Raw genomic sequence first — 17,744 nt, forward strand, 5'->3', positions numbered from 1 at the left:
GTATGTGTATATATATATATATATATATATATATATATATATATGTATATATACATATATATGTGTTTTTTCAATACTTTATTTAGAAATACAATCAACACAGTAGTTACATAAAGTAGGCTACATGTTCAGATTTTTCATTACAGAAAATTCAGTAAATATATTGCACAGTATAAAAATAAAATAAATTATACAACAAATAAAATGTAAGGAAAGGAAAATAAGTTGAATAAAAAGAAAAAAAACAATTAGGGTCTGTTAAACAATTGGAATAGATGTGAAATATCGAAATAATCTAATCTAGTTTTTGCCAATTCAGAATTTTCAATCGTAGTCAAATATGTTTTAAAATCAGTATCTTTAAAAGTGTAAAAGGAGGATAGTCTTGTAAGCCATATTATTTCGCGGATATAATATTTTGATACTGTATTAATCAAATGAATTATGTAAATTTAATCTGACAAAAAACTGGGATTGTTAAAAGCGAGTAATATCTCAATCAATAAACAATGCACACACATATTGTTGAAGTACCAGGTGATGTTTTCAGGCATTCTTTGGTCATCACAGCTAATATTAAGGAAGTTCCTTCCCTTATTTTCTACTGCAAATATATTGCTTCTGTAAATAAATAAAGCTCAACCCTGTTAAAGCCTTTTATAACTTTAACATTAAATTGATGGGAGGAGTAGTCATTATCCCATAAGACACTGCCAACCCACCTCACAAGGAGCATTGGAAAAGCATTTTAATCAATGAAGTGGAATAGATCATTGCTTTAACAGGGTATTGCACACTGCAGCCACAACACACTGTGCCTACTGCATTGGAAATAAGTAAGATGAAGAATTTCATTAGCAGTAGTGTGAATAAGTGTGTGTTTTCTCCAGGTTCCTCCCACAGTCCAAAGACATGCAGGTTAATCCTTGACTCTAAATTGCCCGTAGGTGTGAATGTGTATGTGTAACACACGCTACGTATACTGTATCTACGCTTAAAATATGCCACACAAACTCCTGTTTTGTCTCCCTCTGTGCAGCGACTGGCATACGAGTGCCTCTCCCAGAGCATTGACAGCGCCAAACACTCACCCAACCTGGTCCCAACAGCCACCAAACCGGACACAGTGCAGACAGAGTCCATGTCTTACGCCCAATACCTCGGCATGATCAAGTCTCAGATCTCCTGTGCCAAAGATATCCACAACGCTTTGCTGGAGTGCTCCAAGAAGATCGCAGGGAAGGCACCGCCTCAGGGAATCATGTAGATCTGAGTGAACTATCCCAACTCTTTCTACAGCTGGTGACATTTATGAGAAGGATGATGGATTTCATATACAAGGCTGTCCCATATTCAGATCTCAGTTTTGGTCAAGATGCTGTTTAATTTCTCAAGATTCTGTATATTTGGTTATGATTTTTTTTTTAAGCAAGATATGTTTCTTGTAAACACTGTAAATATTTCAGATAAAAAAGTCATGTTCTAAGATGACCAGCAGGTGGTGGCAGAGTTGTAGCTGCCAACTCATTATTAACAAGACTTTTGTAGCTTATTTGTATTGAATATTAAACCTTTGTACTTATGTTGAAGACAAGAGTAAAGCATTATTTGTTCAAATATGCAGGTGAATAACCACACATTGTTTAATTTTAACACTTTGTGTTCTTTGTCTGCAGTAAAGTTTTGAAAGATTTAACGCTGGAAGTAGTAGAAGGGAAGAAAAATGTCAGACCAGATGCAGTAGAATGAAGCTTCTTTCCAATAAAAACAGTCACATGCATTGAGTAATAGCCAAGCTCTTTGTCTTTGGAGGATCCTGTAAAAGAAGTATCTGAATTCCTGTCACATGACACATCAGAGAGGCATAAGTTTGACCACAGAGTTCATGTTTAACACCCTGAGAAGTTCTCTTGAATGGCTCATCTTCCAAGTTACATAAACATACTAAGGAGACAGCAAACTGACAACTCAGTTTACACTTGGATCCTTGTTATACATAGCCATAGATATAAAACAGTTATAAGAACTGTTTTATGTATATACGTAGCTATATATTGGTGCTCGGCCCCTTCCTATGTGTATGTTGAAGCTAAGGAATTAATGAAGTCTGATACACAAGCATGTGAGAAGGGAGCCTGCAGCTGTGTAACATCTCAGACCAATCTGAGTTACTGACAAGCGCTTGGATCCAAAAATACTACCAGGGGTCACTACCAAACAGACACGAGAGGTTCATCACACATACACACTCTCATAGACCCTCTGCCGGCCTACAGTAACGTTCATTAACTGCTGTTCAGCATTTGTAAATTGAAACTTATCTTATTCCTTGTCAGTGAATATCAACGTGAAACTGATAAAAAAAAAAAAAAACACAACATTAATCTTCATGTTTTTTTATTTTCAGACAATAGTCTGACACATAACTTATTTTTAAAGCTTGAAAAAATATACAAGAACAAAGCTAGAATTATTGAGAATAATCCAGACGCTGTCAAGATATCGTGCTACGCAGCACAGAGTTCATCAGATGAAAAACAAGAGAAACCAAAGTAACATATAAAAAGGGAAGAGTATTATTTTACAGCAGATAAAATACATACAGTATATCTCTAGAGCATCAGGTACTAGACAGTATAATTACAAAAAGACAATTTAGACATTGTCTAAGTGCATTAGTGGATTTCAAACAGTCAAAGTCACTACATTATGTTGCATTATGACAATGACATCATCAGAATACCACACATAGAGCAAATTCTATAAATCTGATGCCAAATCATAGAGTTGCTCTTTGACTTTTAATGTGTAACATAAGTAGTGCCTAACACCCCTAATTACATATTAATGTGTTTCTTACATTATATGAAATTATTTTAATCTGTATCAACATGGCTACATCCATAGAAATGCTAATGACACTTTTAGTTTCCTGGTTGTTGTGAAAGATTAAGGACCCTTTTTTAACTTTATCGTGATGTCCTGGTTTTGCTTGCTCTACAGCCAACACACTACATATTCCAGATTTTGTTATATATGTCTTCCCATCTTTCTGTTTTCAAATTCAAGTGTGAGCTGTGCTAAGATTCAACATATTAACAGTGAGATGGTTGGAGTAATTTGACCCATGAAAAAGTAGAATAAATATCCACTGTAATGTAATTGTGCAGTATGCTTTAGAAAATGCGCAGCAGAAGTGTAAAACGTTCAGTCTTTTAAACATTTCTAAATCTGGGTCGGTGCCTCCTGATGTTTATATGATGAAACCAGGGTGTCTGTGTGTGTGGGGTGGGGTGGGGTCGGGGAGGGGGGGTACAGAGCACCAGAGTGTACTTCATGATGCTCGAAAGATTTTAATAAGCACACAAACAGATGTTTTCACTGCTTTGTCGAGCCTGGACCTTTCATGTTGCTTTTACCCTCAGCCTTGCCCTTTGGTTGGTCACTGTGGAAAATACAAAACATTGTAAAATAATCACAGTTCGAAAGCTAAATTAACTGCAGTATCATAACATCACAATATACTTAAAGAAGCATGCTGTATGTGTCTGCTATCAGTGTGTTTGTCATTTGATCCTGAACTGCACATTCTGGCCTGTCTTCAACACCACATGGGGTCTGAGCGTGTTTATACTGACCTGTGCTCCGACTCAGGACCAGTGAGGGCTGCCCAGTGAACGCCACGAAGTCGGGGCTCCTCCAGACGAGACATTGGGTCAGACGGGTGAAACTTGGACACCTCCTGCTGCCACTCATCGTCAAAAGTTTGTGCTTCAGCTGGGGGGCGGAGGATCAGGATCATGTTAGGGAATATTCTGTCTGTGAACTGATGGCCTAGAAATGTTGTGTTCAACCGGCTGGTCTACTTAACAAGTCTAAGTTTATCTATCATTGTAATGGTGTCTTGGTTTTTTAATACTGTGAATCATGGTTCATAATTCAATTGACACAATTAGAATGATCTCTGGAATAGCTCCAGTCACATTTTTAAGTAGTGCAACAAATATGGCTGGACCCTTTACATTTATGGAACAACCATGCTTAGCTACTGCAACAACTCGATAAAGAAGCAACATTTGGGTAGTTGAGGGCAGACTATCGGGGAATGGAAACTGTCTCAAGGCAAAAAAAACAAACAAACACTTTAACATACATTCATCCATATTCTGAAAGTCCTGGTTGAACTCCTTCCCTCCGGTTTTCTTGTTGAATTTCTTCTCAACAACGTGTCCCCTGTCCTGGATGTGGTGACCAATGGACATCTTTTCCAGACCACTCTCAGAGTCTTTAACTGCTTCCCGGGTCTCCTTGATCTGGTGATAAAACATTATTAAAACCCATCAATTGGTCCATGAAAAATGGGTGAATGAATACGTTTTAGTTAGATGCCTGGAATAAGGTCTGTGGTTAACACAAGCTGAAGAGATTTTAACATTTTGTTCTACGATATAAAATATGTCAGTAAATATCCCATTGGTGAATTTTGAAATTTATATACGTCTTAAAAAAGGCGGTTGCTAACAAGTGGCTAAATGAGACTACAAAACGTCATCACGCCAACTAGTCTGCCTTTACAGCCTCGTTGTGTATACTGTGGCTGAGATGTAGTTTGTTTATAGCCTAACGTTAACTTTTTACTTCTCGCAATTGCATTCACGCTCATAAACGTTTGTTTGCCTCAGAGCTTATCTTGTGCAGTAATCCAAAATCCAAAGGAAAAACCCCATTGGCTTTTTGTCAAGGGAACCAGGGCGTCATATGCCGCTATGAGAAAAGTTTGCTTGCAATAATGTTCTCACATGGAAAGGCCAGAGGGAAGTTATCACCATGATCACTCTTCTACAGAAGGATTTACATCTCTGAGCGCAGTGTACTGAACTGTGGTCTAATGTACTGTGATATGATGTAGTAACACATCTGATGGGGTGCTTACCCCTCCAGGGGCACGACGTGTCGATGAGCTCGACTGGAAGACCTTGGGAGGCTCATTTCCAACCTTTGAATATGTCATGACTGATGAGGAGCTGAACGAGTGGGTGTTTGAATCTGTGGACATGTTCTCCTGAAACAGACAAACACACACCGTTAAGCAGCTACAGTTTATGCGCCACAACAGTCTGAGAAAAGCAGCGAAACAAAAAAGGAGACAACACAAAAAATCATTAAACTCACGACGTTCCTGTGCATGTCCTGCATCCTGTTTCTCATGTTGGACATCATGTTGTCGAACATGCCTAATGGGTTACTATTCATGTCCTGCACCAACACAAAAGGAAAAGAACAGTCATAAAAGGCCAGAAGAGTTGAATGGCTGGGCCACACGGTCGATGGCATTATCAGCTCATAAACAACTCCGTCATGTGTACAAACAAAATCGCACACAGTACAGAGAGCTAAATGTGTCTTACATGTGTGCCATCTGGGACACTGTAGCCAGGACATTCACATTTTATCACCTCACCATGTGACCTAGTAATATTACAAAACTAGAAACCAAGTCCAGCATGCAAATATGTATATCTTTATTTAATAAAGGTTGGATTTATTGCAGGACAAAAAATCTTGCTTGTAATAAGACCATGTAAACTGTTTAATTTAAATAAAAAAACACATCACTGCCTTTATAATAAAAATGTAAAGCACCTCATATAACTAGATTGTAACTCAAAAATTCTTCTTAGTTCTTAGGACCCAGTGCATGTTCACATTTATTTTCCTATTAAATATATGCATAAAGTTTCTGTAGGTCACAGTTGAGGTACCACCTTTGCCTCAAGTCTCAAGTCTTTGACTCAAGTCAGTCATGCATGTCGCAGTAAGATGCCATCAATCAGCATGCATACAAAATGTGTTCTCATTAGATATTCTGTTAGGGTACAGCCACAAAAACGAAAGACAGGTAGACACTGCAGATCGCTATGGTTTCATACTTGTAATGTAAAAGCAGCTAAAGAGATAACCGTTATCTTGTCAAAGGAACAACGGTGAAGATGTTGCAGTTAAGAACAGCAGCCTTATTAGATTTTGCAAACCTCAGAAAGCAACTCACTAGTCATTCCACATAATGGTCACAGTGTTTCCACAAGAATTATTTTTTAACTGTGGCAGTGGTGTGTGTGCTTTTTTTGAGGTGTGTAATGACCGATTAGTTAGTTGTGGGTTGCATTCAAAATATTCCCTAAATTCTGCAAATTATTTCGTATTCTCTAATTATTTTATAATACTAAATCTCCAATAAGTGTGTAAGGAACGCCATTCACTGTTTCAAGGCAGCAACAACAACAGTTGCAGCTGTTATCTCATTCGTTGCGCTTTGAAAGGTCAGCAGACAGCAAGGTCAGTGTTGAAATAATTTGAACGCAACGCTCGGTGGCAATTTTGAGTGGTGCTTCACGCCAAGGATAGCGCTTCTGCTTAGTCGGGCGGCACCGCTCTCCCCATAGGAAAACAACGGCACAGCAAACGCAGAGCAATTTAACTGCTGATCATGAGTGGGCGGCTTAAGAAGCGAGCAACAGGTTCAGGTTAAAGGGACAGTGTGTAGGGTTCAGCGGCATCTAGTGGTGTGGTTGCAGATTGCAACCGACTGAGTACCCCTCCGTTTACTCTTCCATTTCCAAGACTGCGGTAGCGTGAGCCGACGGGTGTAAAACTGTAGTAACGCCGTTCGCGGACCTGCTCCCTATGTAGATATGAAGGGTTCATTCTAAGATAGCAAAAACACGATTCTTAGTTTCAGGTGATAATACGCTAAACTAGATAATGAATATTATATTCCCCTTCTGCTAATCCCTTGAAATGCTACACAGTGGCCCTTTAAACTATACTGTAACTGAGTTAAAATGATTGCTGGCAATATGATTATGAGAAATAACGCAATCTTGTGCATGTGGATTTGCGTGATGGTGTAAATTTGGAGTGAATGTAGAGGAAAACACTGTGAACTCTTTCCTGACCACTTATAGTCACCATAATGGGCAGAATCAGTTATGAAGTTAGAGCATGCACTTAAAAGTACTTCAATGAGAAACTCATATGACAGTGCAGTTGATCAGCAGATTGATATACTGACCGTGTTGTCAATACTGCCAAAGGGCAACAATGACCGGCTCATATCCTGAGGAGTCAAACAATATCAGTTTAGCAACATAGCACAGTATTGTATAGCATGTTACACACACATACACAGGTTCACGCACATAAATCTTTGCAGACCTTTTGCATGTTTGTAGAGGTTGTTGCCAGAAAGCTGTTAGGTTGTCTTACATCGGTCACTAAGCCCTTGACACAGAGCTCTCCCCACAGCCTAAAGCACAACCCTCCAAGGCCATGAACCTTCTGGGAGTGAGGAGGGAGCGGCCTGCAGCCTTCAGTCAGACCCTGGCCTCTGTTCTCTGCGCCAAAACCGCAGGTGTTTATGACCCCGCGGCCCTGGATAAGCATCTCAACAGCCGCCGCTATGCGAGTGTGTGTATTTTCTGGGGGTGTGATGCACAGGGGTATTGTGCGTAATCAGTGGGGTGTTGAATGACTTGTGTTCCATGTGTAATTGGGTCGCATTGCCAGAGATTAGCGTGGGTTTAACACTGAAACTGAGCTTCATTCTAGGAAGGCTGGATGGACCAGTCAGGACAGGGATCTAACAGGGGTCAAAGAGTCCAAGGCTGCTCTCTCAGCTCTTTTCAAATGTCAAGCTGATGTAAAACGCTCCTGACTAGTATCTATGAAGCCTCACAGCCAATTTTATCCCAGAGTGGCATCTATGAACTAATAAATGCCAGTTACATATCTGCCAGCATTATATTTAGACCGGGGTTGAGCAGAGGGTGCGAGATAAGGAACGTAGACCCGTTGGTCTTTAACACATTATTTTAGGCTGTCTGGACTACTGCAGATTGACATTCGCTTTTCCATCTCTCTCAATCTGATATTGAACTGCCACTGTGCCCTCTGAGGCAGGCCTCAACTGGGGGAGCTATGAGTTACGCCGTCAGGGACATGTGCTGTAGATATGATTCATACTTAAAAGGGAAAGTGAGTGTTTGTGCTGCAAATGCATAACATCTAAGAAGTGGTGCATCACCAGGGGAGTTAAGAGGTATTTTGTTAAATGTATGCTCTAGAAGAGCACAGAGAAGGTAAGGAGGCACTGAATCTGGTTGTGGGACTGGGGTGTTTTCAGAGCTGCTGTGTGTGAATGAGGGGTGTAATTTTTGTGCCACAGCAGGAGGAAAATAGGACTTAAATGGCATAAATCTACAACAAATACGATATCAGATCTACCTAGTCTTAACATAGTCCTAGCACCACCAGTCACACCAGTATAAACCATAGACTGTATATAAGAAGTGGACGTAGTCTCCGTGACGTCACCCATTGGCTTGTGGACTGCCGTTTTGAAACCGTTTTTTGGCCGTCGCCATCTTAGTCTTTTGCAACCAGAAGTGACACGAGAAGGCGGAGCTAAGTACAACCGAACTGAATAAGACATTTTTAGGCGACCGAAAAGGTTATAATTAACTTTCTTGAACTGAAAACAGACTGTGAAAGGGTTAAAGTTGTAGGACAAAAACACGGACAACTCGCAGACTGGACAACACTGTGGAAGAAACCTGTCAATCACAAGGTAGCCACGCCTTAAAGCAGACCCTGCTTTATGGTCTATCTGACTCTAAATGGGACCATAATTTACTGAATGAACATCATGCTGTATTGAAGAAGACTTGAAACTAGCGATTGAGACCATAAACTCATGTTTACAATGTTTACTGAGGTAATAAATCAAGTGAGAAGTAGGGTCATTTTCTCATAGACTTCTATACAATCAGACTTCTTTTTGCAACCAGAGGAGTCGCCCCCTGCTGGCTATTAGAAAGAATGCTAGTTTAAAACACTTCAGCATTGGCTTCACTTTTCAGCCCCAGAGGTTGCTCACTGGTATAAATCACAGAATCAAAGAAAGTACATCTAACTTATAATGATGCTTGATTGTCATTTTGCGGTAGTTTTATAAATTAGAAGAGCACGCGGAGAGCGCAGACCTCCGCCTAAGGCCATGCCCTATCTTGCAATGTAAATGAAAGTGAAAAATAATTTGTGTATACGCCCCATGATTCACCCTTCCACCAAGTTTTATGAAAATCGGGCCAGTGGTTTTTCCGGGATCCTGCTGACAAACAAATTGAAAACATAACCTCCTCGGCGGACAAGTGTCCTGATGAACAAGTGCTTTGAAAGGTGATATGAATCAGGTAGTGGATATTGGCAAGAAACAAGGAAATATGGGAACTCATAGCAGCCTTGGAAGGTGAGATGGGACTTATTTTCCTATTGCGAATCTGAAGCTTAGCGAGTTAATACAAGAAGTAAAAGCCTTCCAGCAGTATGCGACCAATGTGCGTGTGTGTATTTGCATGCCAGCGTGTCTGTGTCAGTTTGCATGCTGTGACTGTGTGTAATTGTGCTTGTGTTTTAATACTGCATGTGTGTGTGTGTTTATGTATGTATGTATTTATGTGTGCACATTTGTGCCTGTGATATCGGAGAGCAGAATGAGCGCGAGCTGTCTGTCATCTAGCTGCTAATGCACCAGCACTGCCAAGGCACGTTCTGCCAAACAGATGGACCAAAAGAGCAACAATGAGAAAACAGAGTGTCCATGAAATCCGCAGACATGATGCCTTTCCAAAGCCAACAACACAGCACCCAGAGCTCCAGCCCTCTGACCACTGCTGGGCACCACAAGACTGCTCCTCATCTTCACATAAATGAGTGCGTGTGTGGGAGTTAGAGAGCAGAGTTGTGTGATGTAAACTGTGGATCCTTATGGTAATTCAGTTAACCTTAATTCCATGTATCTTACCAGACAGTAGGTATTCTGTTTATTGTTCGTGACAAACAAAGCAGTCTAGGGATCGGGAGTCTATGGAAATATTCATAGATCTCACATCTGCATCTCCTATCCAAATGTCTGTGCATGAATCAAGTAAAAAAAAAAGATCCTTTCACATGGTCCTTCTCAATATCGTAGAGACATCATAAGTGATTATTTTGCTAATTGCAATTGCTGCAACTTGTGATCCAGCTCAGCAGAAAAACTAACACCTCATAATATCCTGTTGTTCCTCAAAAAACTCAACTTTCATACTTATACGTAAACAATATCTTGTCAACAACTGACGGACAAGTCAAACAACATTTGAAACATATACAAAAAACAGTATATTACTCCTATTATTAGATTCGATAATTTGTTTGGATTGACACTTGGCAGTGTAGCTCCATTTCACCCACTGTCACCGATGACATTAGTCAAGTCCTCAGAGCTCCTCCTCAGCTGGCATTAGCTAGTGAATGGCATGATGCTAATAAAGAGAAAGCAGGCTGCTGGCTATTGAGGTCATGCAGGCTTCTGATGAAAGTCATTATCAAGGATAAATATACAGGCTCTCATGAGATAGCGGGATTAAAGCAGGTGACAGGGACTAAGATTGATTTAGCAGGGATATATAAGCAGTACAGTGGCTGATTTGGGAAAGGTGAACGGGTGCAAAACGTAGCAGATAAAACTATCCCCCTTCTCAGCTAGCCTTTTCATTACTATGCTGCACAAATAACATCAAAATGTACTGAAACAAACAGTTATTGAAAATGTTTCTTATTACAAATACTGAATCGCCACAGCTTTTACAGCCTTATCCTTAGGTAGTATAACAGAAGTAGGGCTGCAACTAGCGATTATTTTCATTGTTGATTAATCGATTGGTTGTTTGGTCTATAAAATGTCAGAAAATGGTGAAACATGTCGATCGGTGTTTCTCAAAGCCCAAGATGACGTTCTCAAATGTCTTGTTTTGTCCACAACTTAAAGATATTCCGTTTACTGTCAAAGATGAGAAAAGAAACCAGAAAATATTCACATTTAAGAAGCTGGAATTACAGATTTTTTTCTTTTTTTTTATTAAAAAATGACTCGATTAATCGATTATCCAAATAGTCGACGAATAATTGAATAATTTACAACGGAACAGAAGTGTATGGTTCAAAGATTTATGGGTAAGCAGTAATATTTGAAGATAAACTATACTGGGCCAGCTAGAATGATATCAAAATAAACTGTTATTTCTAGCAGCAGTAGCTCATCTCAGCAGAGTAAAGCAGAATTCTCTGGGGTCCTATTGGTTTGAGTGTTAAAGAAGTCTGTGAGCGTATTCGCAAGAAAGCAGTGTGTCAGTGGAACAATGCACTATAAATAGGGCTCCTCAGGGCTAGATATAACTGTCCAGAGAGGCCAAGGGGGTTGCCCTTCTACTAAACCAGAGACTCACATGGCCCCATACCTCAGTGAGTGGTGCTCCAGTTACGCTGCCAGTGGCCAGCTTCCACTATAACCTTAGTAAACTTAGCGCTTCCTCCAAATGCTAATCTTCTGCTATGAGCAGTGGACAAGGAGGGTCATGAGGCCTAATTAATTGTATGAGCGAACTGCTGAAGCAGAGGCTTCATCCTTCATCCCACATAGACCCAAATCATATGTATGTAGGTTAGTCAGTCATGTGCCTGTACACACATATGGATACAGGAATACACTGGTATTGCCTATCACTTAAAGGTCCCATATTATGCTCATTTTCAGGTTCATACTTGTATTTTGTGTTTCTACTAGAACATGTTAACATACTGTAATGTTAAAAAAAAACTTTATTTTCCTCATAATGTCTGCCTGAATATGCCTGTATTTACCCTCTGTCTGAAATGCTCTGTTTTAGCGGATTTTGACGGAATTGCAACAGAATTAGATGGCTAGGCAACCGCTTGGGTCCATGTGTACTTCCTGTCAGCTGATGACATTCACATACACTGCAACCAAGAATAAACTGGGACACATTTAGAATGTTTACGTTTAAAATTGTGTCAAAGGTCTAAATATTGTATATTCATGACATCACGTATGGGCAGAAATCCTGACAGCTTGTTTCAAATGCAGAGTTTCTGAATACGAGCTGTGTGTATTTCCCTGTGGATTGAGTGTTTCGATACTTTCACAGTATTTATATAGGACTTAAGCCTGCTTTATAATAGCAAAACATGAAAATCTCACTTTTTTATAATATAGGACCTTTAAGTCCACAAGTACACAAACCACTCATAATTGTAAAAGGAGTTCTTCTTGAAATGCATGTTCTCACCCTGTGTTCGCCCCTCAGCGCCAGGGATGAGCTTGGATGTTCCGCCATGTCACGACCACGGTTTCTCCCATCCATTATACTGGGCATTGTTTGCCCGCCGTATGGCTCAGAGAAGCTACGCATCATCTGCCGCATATGTTCCCTGTGAGCCCGGAAAGGATCCCTATGTCAGAGAGAGAGAGAGAGAGGAAGACAAAGTGAATCTCAACTTCCACTAAGAAAAGTCTAAGCAAATCTGCAAAGTTTATGTTGAGGACTGCAAACCACGATACAGGTTTCCTGGAGAGGAAAAATAAAATATCTCTACACCTGACACTGTACTTCCTCTATCACCTATGCCATCTTGGAGACCATTACAGATATATTCTTCAATGAACACATTCAAATAAGAAACACCCCTAAGGTCAAGTGTGGACACACTAACTCAGCTGGTGTTCACTCATGCAATAAGTCAAAGTGACTGGAGGCACACAGTATGTATGTATGTAGATAGTTATTAAAATGTATAAATATTTCAATCACTTTCTCCAAATTGTACTGGAAATTATGTCACTAGTACATGGAGGCCACAAAATAATGCTCAACTATACATAACCAGAGGGAAAGCAGCAGAATTTGAATCTGCTGTGTGTTGCTGAGTGTTGTTGTTGAAATTGTTGTGTTTTTTTTTGTTCTTCTTTTTTGAGGTATTTATTTATTTTGTCTTATCTTTTATTTTCTTTGTTTTCTTTGTTAGATATGTGAAATACATGAAATGTCATGTCCCTCTTTTGTTGAAATTCTGACTAAACATTTCATTGTATAATTTAATATTGTTAGCCTGTCTGTATGTGTATATATGTCTATATGTAAAATTTAAAAAATATATTGTTTTAAACAAAATTAAAAAAATAATGCTCTACTACTACTAGTAGGTCTATAAATATAAATTAATATAACTTTACATACAAAAAAACAGTGTCCATCAGTCCAGCAGCTGTTGCTAGGTAACAGTGTCATTACATTGAAATGGCTAATGTTGAAATTCAATTTTTAAAGTTAGCATTAACAAGTTATGAATAAAACAGTTTAGCTACTCACGAGAAGAACGGGTCCTCATCAAACTCCCCACGATTACTGTTGAACATTTCCACGGATTTTTGAGGCTGTAAAAAACAAAAACTGAGAGTAAGATTTTCTATATAAAAGATAATCCGTTCCTCTACAGGTGTCCCAGCAGCAGCAGCCCCGCTCAGCCTCGGTGGTGTTACTATGGTGAGGAGGAGGAGGCATGAAATATGATGTAGAACCAAACTCACTGTGACACCGGACACGTGATGCCAACCCGGCCCTCTGATTGGCTGGTTATTCAGAGCTTTGAAAAGGCTCTATCCGCGCGCTGTGTGTTGTGGGTGGCTGCCATGGCAACGGCACTCCAGCAATGTCTTATGATATATATGATATATATATATATATTTAAAAACAAAATTTTCATATCTTGCTGCATAGATGTCATATATATATATATATATATATGATATATATGTATAATATATATATATAAAAACAAAATTTTCATATCTTGCTGCATAGATGATATATATATATATATATATATAAACAACATTTTCATATCTTGCTGCATAGATGTCACCACAACATTAGATGTGTGCTGTGTAAGCTCTGCAGCTAGTTATACTAATATCAAATTACAGAAATATTTTATAAGGTGAAGGAGAAATAACAAGGCAGCACTCTATAGGATGAAATTACTAGACTTTTTTTGTTTCTAACGATATTCTTGTACTCACAAATTTTTGTTACAAATTTGTGTGCTTGCCTTAGCAAATCATTTTGTACATTTATTTTGTCATTACAACACTGACTATTTTGAGGGTACGGGATTGACACACCGTGTCCCCAGACTCAGTATAGATTTACCATCTGGCTGTTCCACAAATAGGCCTCAGTGTGAACTGTTCACTGCCTTGAATCCCCACTCAAACAGGGACAAAACATTGAATAAACTAATAAATCTCTGGATAGTATCACCTTATCTCTTTGGTCTGCATCAGGATTGACCTAAGACTGGTGTAAACGTCTTCTCACCTGCCTCAAACTTTTTTTTTAGCTCAAGTCTTATGTCAATCCTGATGCAGACCTGAGAGATATATGGTGACCTAAGGGTGACTCAGACTACTTTTAATACGTTACTGGATGGCAGAGTGACTCATTCATCTGTATCTATCTGTAGATACGGCTGCTATCTTACTTTAAAAACACACACACGTTTTTGGTGAAGAGAGAGATGCTGTTTCTATCAATTCAGTCCCAGTTAAAGGTTTATCTCCATCATTCACCCACAAAAGCACGGGACAGTTTTCACTCAAAAAAACACCCATTTTTAATCACTGAGTTGATTACAAAAGACAAAATATATCAAATGCTACATCTAAATGGTAAAACACATCACTTTTTCTGACTGTAAGATCCTTCCAAATTAAGAACAGCAGATTGTTTAATTGAATTACATTAACATTAATGAAATAATAAGCATATCAGGACCAAAAACTGTTCATTTGCTCAAGTTTTCACAAGTTTTTACAATAAGATAGAAAAATTAGTGGAAGGTTAAATTCAGAAACATTGTGATGTCCTAAAACAAGACAGATTGAGACACAATAAAAGCAGCTGAAACTTCCCCCGGCGAACAGGGGGGATCTTCTGGCGTCCATCAGGTCACAGGACTTCCCATGAGCCTCTCCTGCCGCAGCGAGATCAATCTGTTGTGCCACAGTTCCTCGGCCCTCTCCTTGTCCATGAACAACTGCAGGACAGCGCAGAGGACACGTTAGTAAGCGGACAGACAAAGGTACAGATAGGGACAGACTGTAGTTTTAACTTCTGTTCAACATCAGGCCCTGGATTCAAGAACCAGTGTCGACAAACAAAAAAACCCAACTATGGATAGATAGAAAACAAGAAATATAATAATAATGTAATTCTAAATGATAGGGCATGGCATGAAAGAGTGGACACAATTTGTCTACTGAAAAGCACAAAATAAAAACTGCATTTCTGGTATGTGAAGGTATAAAATCTAAATCTTACACATGAGTGAACTAATTGTTTGGTCTTTAAAACAGTGACAAATGCCCAAAACAATGTCCAAGGAACCCAAAAATATTCAATTTATTGTGATGTAAGAGAAGGAAAATCAGCCAATTCTCATATTTGAGAACCTGGAACCATAAAATGTTTGGCATTTGTGCTTGCAATGTGACTCAAACAACCTATCAATTATCAAAATAGTTACCAATTCATTTTTACAACGGTTTTTAACTAGCTGGCAGGCAGTTCTTAACATGTATGTGATCTTTGTCTTTGTAGCCCTCTCAAAGCAAATATGAGTGTTTTTTTATTTCTACTGTCTGTCTAAATGAAGGTACACAGAGATATAATACACACAATATACACCCATGCCTATACCTAATGTACTTTCACGTACTTAAACTTTATTACAATCATCATATACATACAGTTACATACATGAAATTTGACCTCTGCATTTAACCCATCCTACGCATTTAGGAGCAGTGGGCTGCTGTAAAGCGCCCGGGGAGCAATTTGGAGTTTAGTGTCTCGCTCAAGGGCACTTCGACATGCAGACTGTAGGAACTGAGGATCGCCAACCTTGTGGTTAAAGGACGACCATTCTACCCGCTGAACTACAGCTGCCCGAATGAGCTAGGTACCATGAGCATGCTTGTGTTTCCCTAGTCTATCTACCTATCTAAGGATAGACACTTCCATATGTTATACAGATCGAAAACCACTTTGAGGCAAATTTGTGATATTGCGCTCTATAAAAAAAATGCCTTGACCAACACCGGTGGAATTTGCTGGCCACCGCAACACATTTCTAGTTTAACTGCTTCCTTTGAATTGATTAAGAGCAGTGTAAGCTCTACTCCACAGTCCCCTCTGCCACTTGAGCTACTAATTTATATATAACCGTAGAGTTACCTTACAAAACATCTCTCTTCAAGAATGTGACAGAAATGAATGAGCTATGTTTCCTAGGAAGTTCATGAGCCTGGCATAGAGCTGTCCGTACGGCCCAGTGACACCCATGTGACCTCAGTGTGGAGTCACAGCGATGACGCTATAATACTAGAGTGAAGGTATCTTATGTGTCTTAAAGCTGCAGTAGGCGAAATTGGAGCAAATATGATTTAAAAAAGTTATTTTTATAAAACGGTTGCTATATCCTGACAGTAGTGCATGAGACAGGTAATCTGAAAAAAAAAAATCATGTGCCTCTGTGTCCTCCGGTGCTCCTAATGGCATCTGCAGGATTTCACAGACCGGAGGAAAACAACCAATCAGAGCCGAGCCGGAGCATTGCCGTCTCTGAGCAGCTGTCAATCACTCGCAAACTCCGATCAAACGGTCAAACTAGGGAGCGCTGATCAAATATGAATCAATATTCTGTTAGCTTGGTAGCTTGTGCTTGATATTTCCTCAACTGATCTCAACATGCCGGGTCACAAACCTTCTCATTTTACAGCTAAACAGTACACTACAAGATGTTTCTGAAAACATTTGAGGTGAGAAATAGGCATTACAGTAACAGAATATTGATTCATATTTGATCAGCGCTGCCTAGTTTGACCATTTGATAGGAGTTCAAGAGTGATTGACAGCTGCCTCCATTGAATGAACAGCCAATAGGAACTGAAGTGACCTGTGATTGGCCAAAGTCTCCCGTTTAGATTTTTTAAAGTCTGAAAACAGAGCCATGAGGAGGTGCAGAAGTCTAGTTTCTCTCGGAACATTGAATTACAATATGCTGAAAGATTATTATGGCATTTTTGCCCAATGATGCCAAAAATATTCTGCCTACTGCAGGTTTAAGTCTTTCCCTGTCATCTCACTTCAAAATGCACATGAGAAAAACCTTTATTTTTAACTCATCTGGGGGCCTAGCAGTGTGTTGATAGAAAAGACCGACACATGTGACTTGTATTCATCGCAGTACATCACCAGCAGTAATGATACTGATTGTAAGAGGGCTATAAAACTGCTGCTGCAAGTGTCTGATGAATGACGGCATCTGTTTATTAGGAAGTAACATAATGACAATATGAGATCGAGAAGCAAGGCGCATTTCTGTATTCACTGTGTGTGTGTGTTTGTGTGTGTGAGGGTGAGAGATGATGTAGACATGATGCTGGCTATGTGTACATACTGTATATCTATGTGATGATATGTGTCTGTTATTATGCAGATTGTGGAGCGGTCCTATGCCACACGTCAATCCTTCATTCCTAACCTACGCTGCTTACAGCGGCGCTGCATGTTATCTGTGTGTTAGATTCAACACCAGTGAGTTCTTGTCTGTCGGCCGTGCGCTGGTGTCATGGTGCTAATGAGGCTGTGTGTGTGGGATGACAGTATCTGGGCTGGGCTAATGGGACTCATCTGTTCTAATTGGAAGCGGAGCTGGAGCTGAAGCTGAGGCCGGGGCCCGCCTGGGGCATATTGCTGCCATACATCAGCCTGTCTGAGGGTGTG

At 39.6% G+C, this 17,744-nt stretch overlaps 3 protein-coding genes across 3 annotated transcripts in view; 1 reads left to right on the top strand and 2 right to left on the bottom strand.

The window, feature by feature from the left end:
• Positions 1–1,584, top strand: part of med29 (mediator complex subunit 29) — a 2,491-nt gene extending 907 nt beyond the window's left edge. Inside the window, exon 4 of the mRNA XM_074642043.1 lies at positions 1,040–1,584. Within this exon, the coding sequence (XP_074498144.1) occupies positions 1,040–1,267 (228 nt within the window). The 3' untranslated portion in view covers positions 1,268–1,584. The remainder of the gene's footprint in view (positions 1–1,039) is intronic.
• A 1,753-nt stretch (positions 1,585–3,337) lies between these two features.
• Positions 3,338–13,441, bottom strand: mlf1 (myeloid leukemia factor 1). The gene is made up of 7 exons (XM_074642041.1): positions 13,269–13,441; positions 12,189–12,351; positions 5,173–5,256; positions 4,934–5,062; positions 4,154–4,313; positions 3,639–3,777; positions 3,338–3,445 (listed from the first exon to the last, which is right to left on the bottom strand). Exons 1-7 carry the CDS (start codon positions 13,313–13,315, stop codon positions 3,379–3,381), a joined length of 789 nt encoding a protein of 262 aa, XP_074498142.1. The 5' UTR covers positions 13,316–13,441; the 3' UTR covers positions 3,338–3,378.
• A 1,105-nt stretch (positions 13,442–14,546) lies between these two features.
• rsrc1 (arginine/serine-rich coiled-coil 1) overlaps positions 14,547–17,744 on the bottom strand; it is a 132,640-nt gene continuing 129,442 nt past the window's right edge. Inside the window, exon 10 of the mRNA XM_074642044.1 lies at positions 14,547–14,994. Coding sequence (XP_074498145.1) covers positions 14,902–14,994 — 93 coding nt within the window. The 3' untranslated portion in view covers positions 14,547–14,901. The remainder of the gene's footprint in view (positions 14,995–17,744) is intronic.

The sequence above is a fragment of the Sebastes fasciatus genome, chromosome 7 (genome assembly GCF_043250625.1).
Source record: "Sebastes fasciatus isolate fSebFas1 chromosome 7, fSebFas1.pri, whole genome shotgun sequence".
In the NCBI taxonomy this organism is placed as follows: Eukaryota; Metazoa; Chordata; class Actinopteri; order Perciformes; family Sebastidae; genus Sebastes; species Sebastes fasciatus.

Excerpts from the sequence above, each read along its gene's own strand:
- mlf1 (XM_074642041.1), bottom strand. The coding sequence starts at position 13,315 with ATGTTCAACAGTAATCGTGGGGAGTTTGATGAGGACCCGTTCTTCTC. Across the intron at positions 4,314-4,933 it reads CACGTCGTGCCCCTGGAGGG|ATCAAGGAGACCCGGGAAGC; the intron begins GTAAGCACCCCA and ends TTTTATCACCAG. Across the intron at positions 3,446-3,638 it reads GGTCCTGAGTCGGAGCACAG|TGACCAACCAAAGGGCAAGG; the intron begins GTCAGTATAAAC and ends TATTTTCCACAG.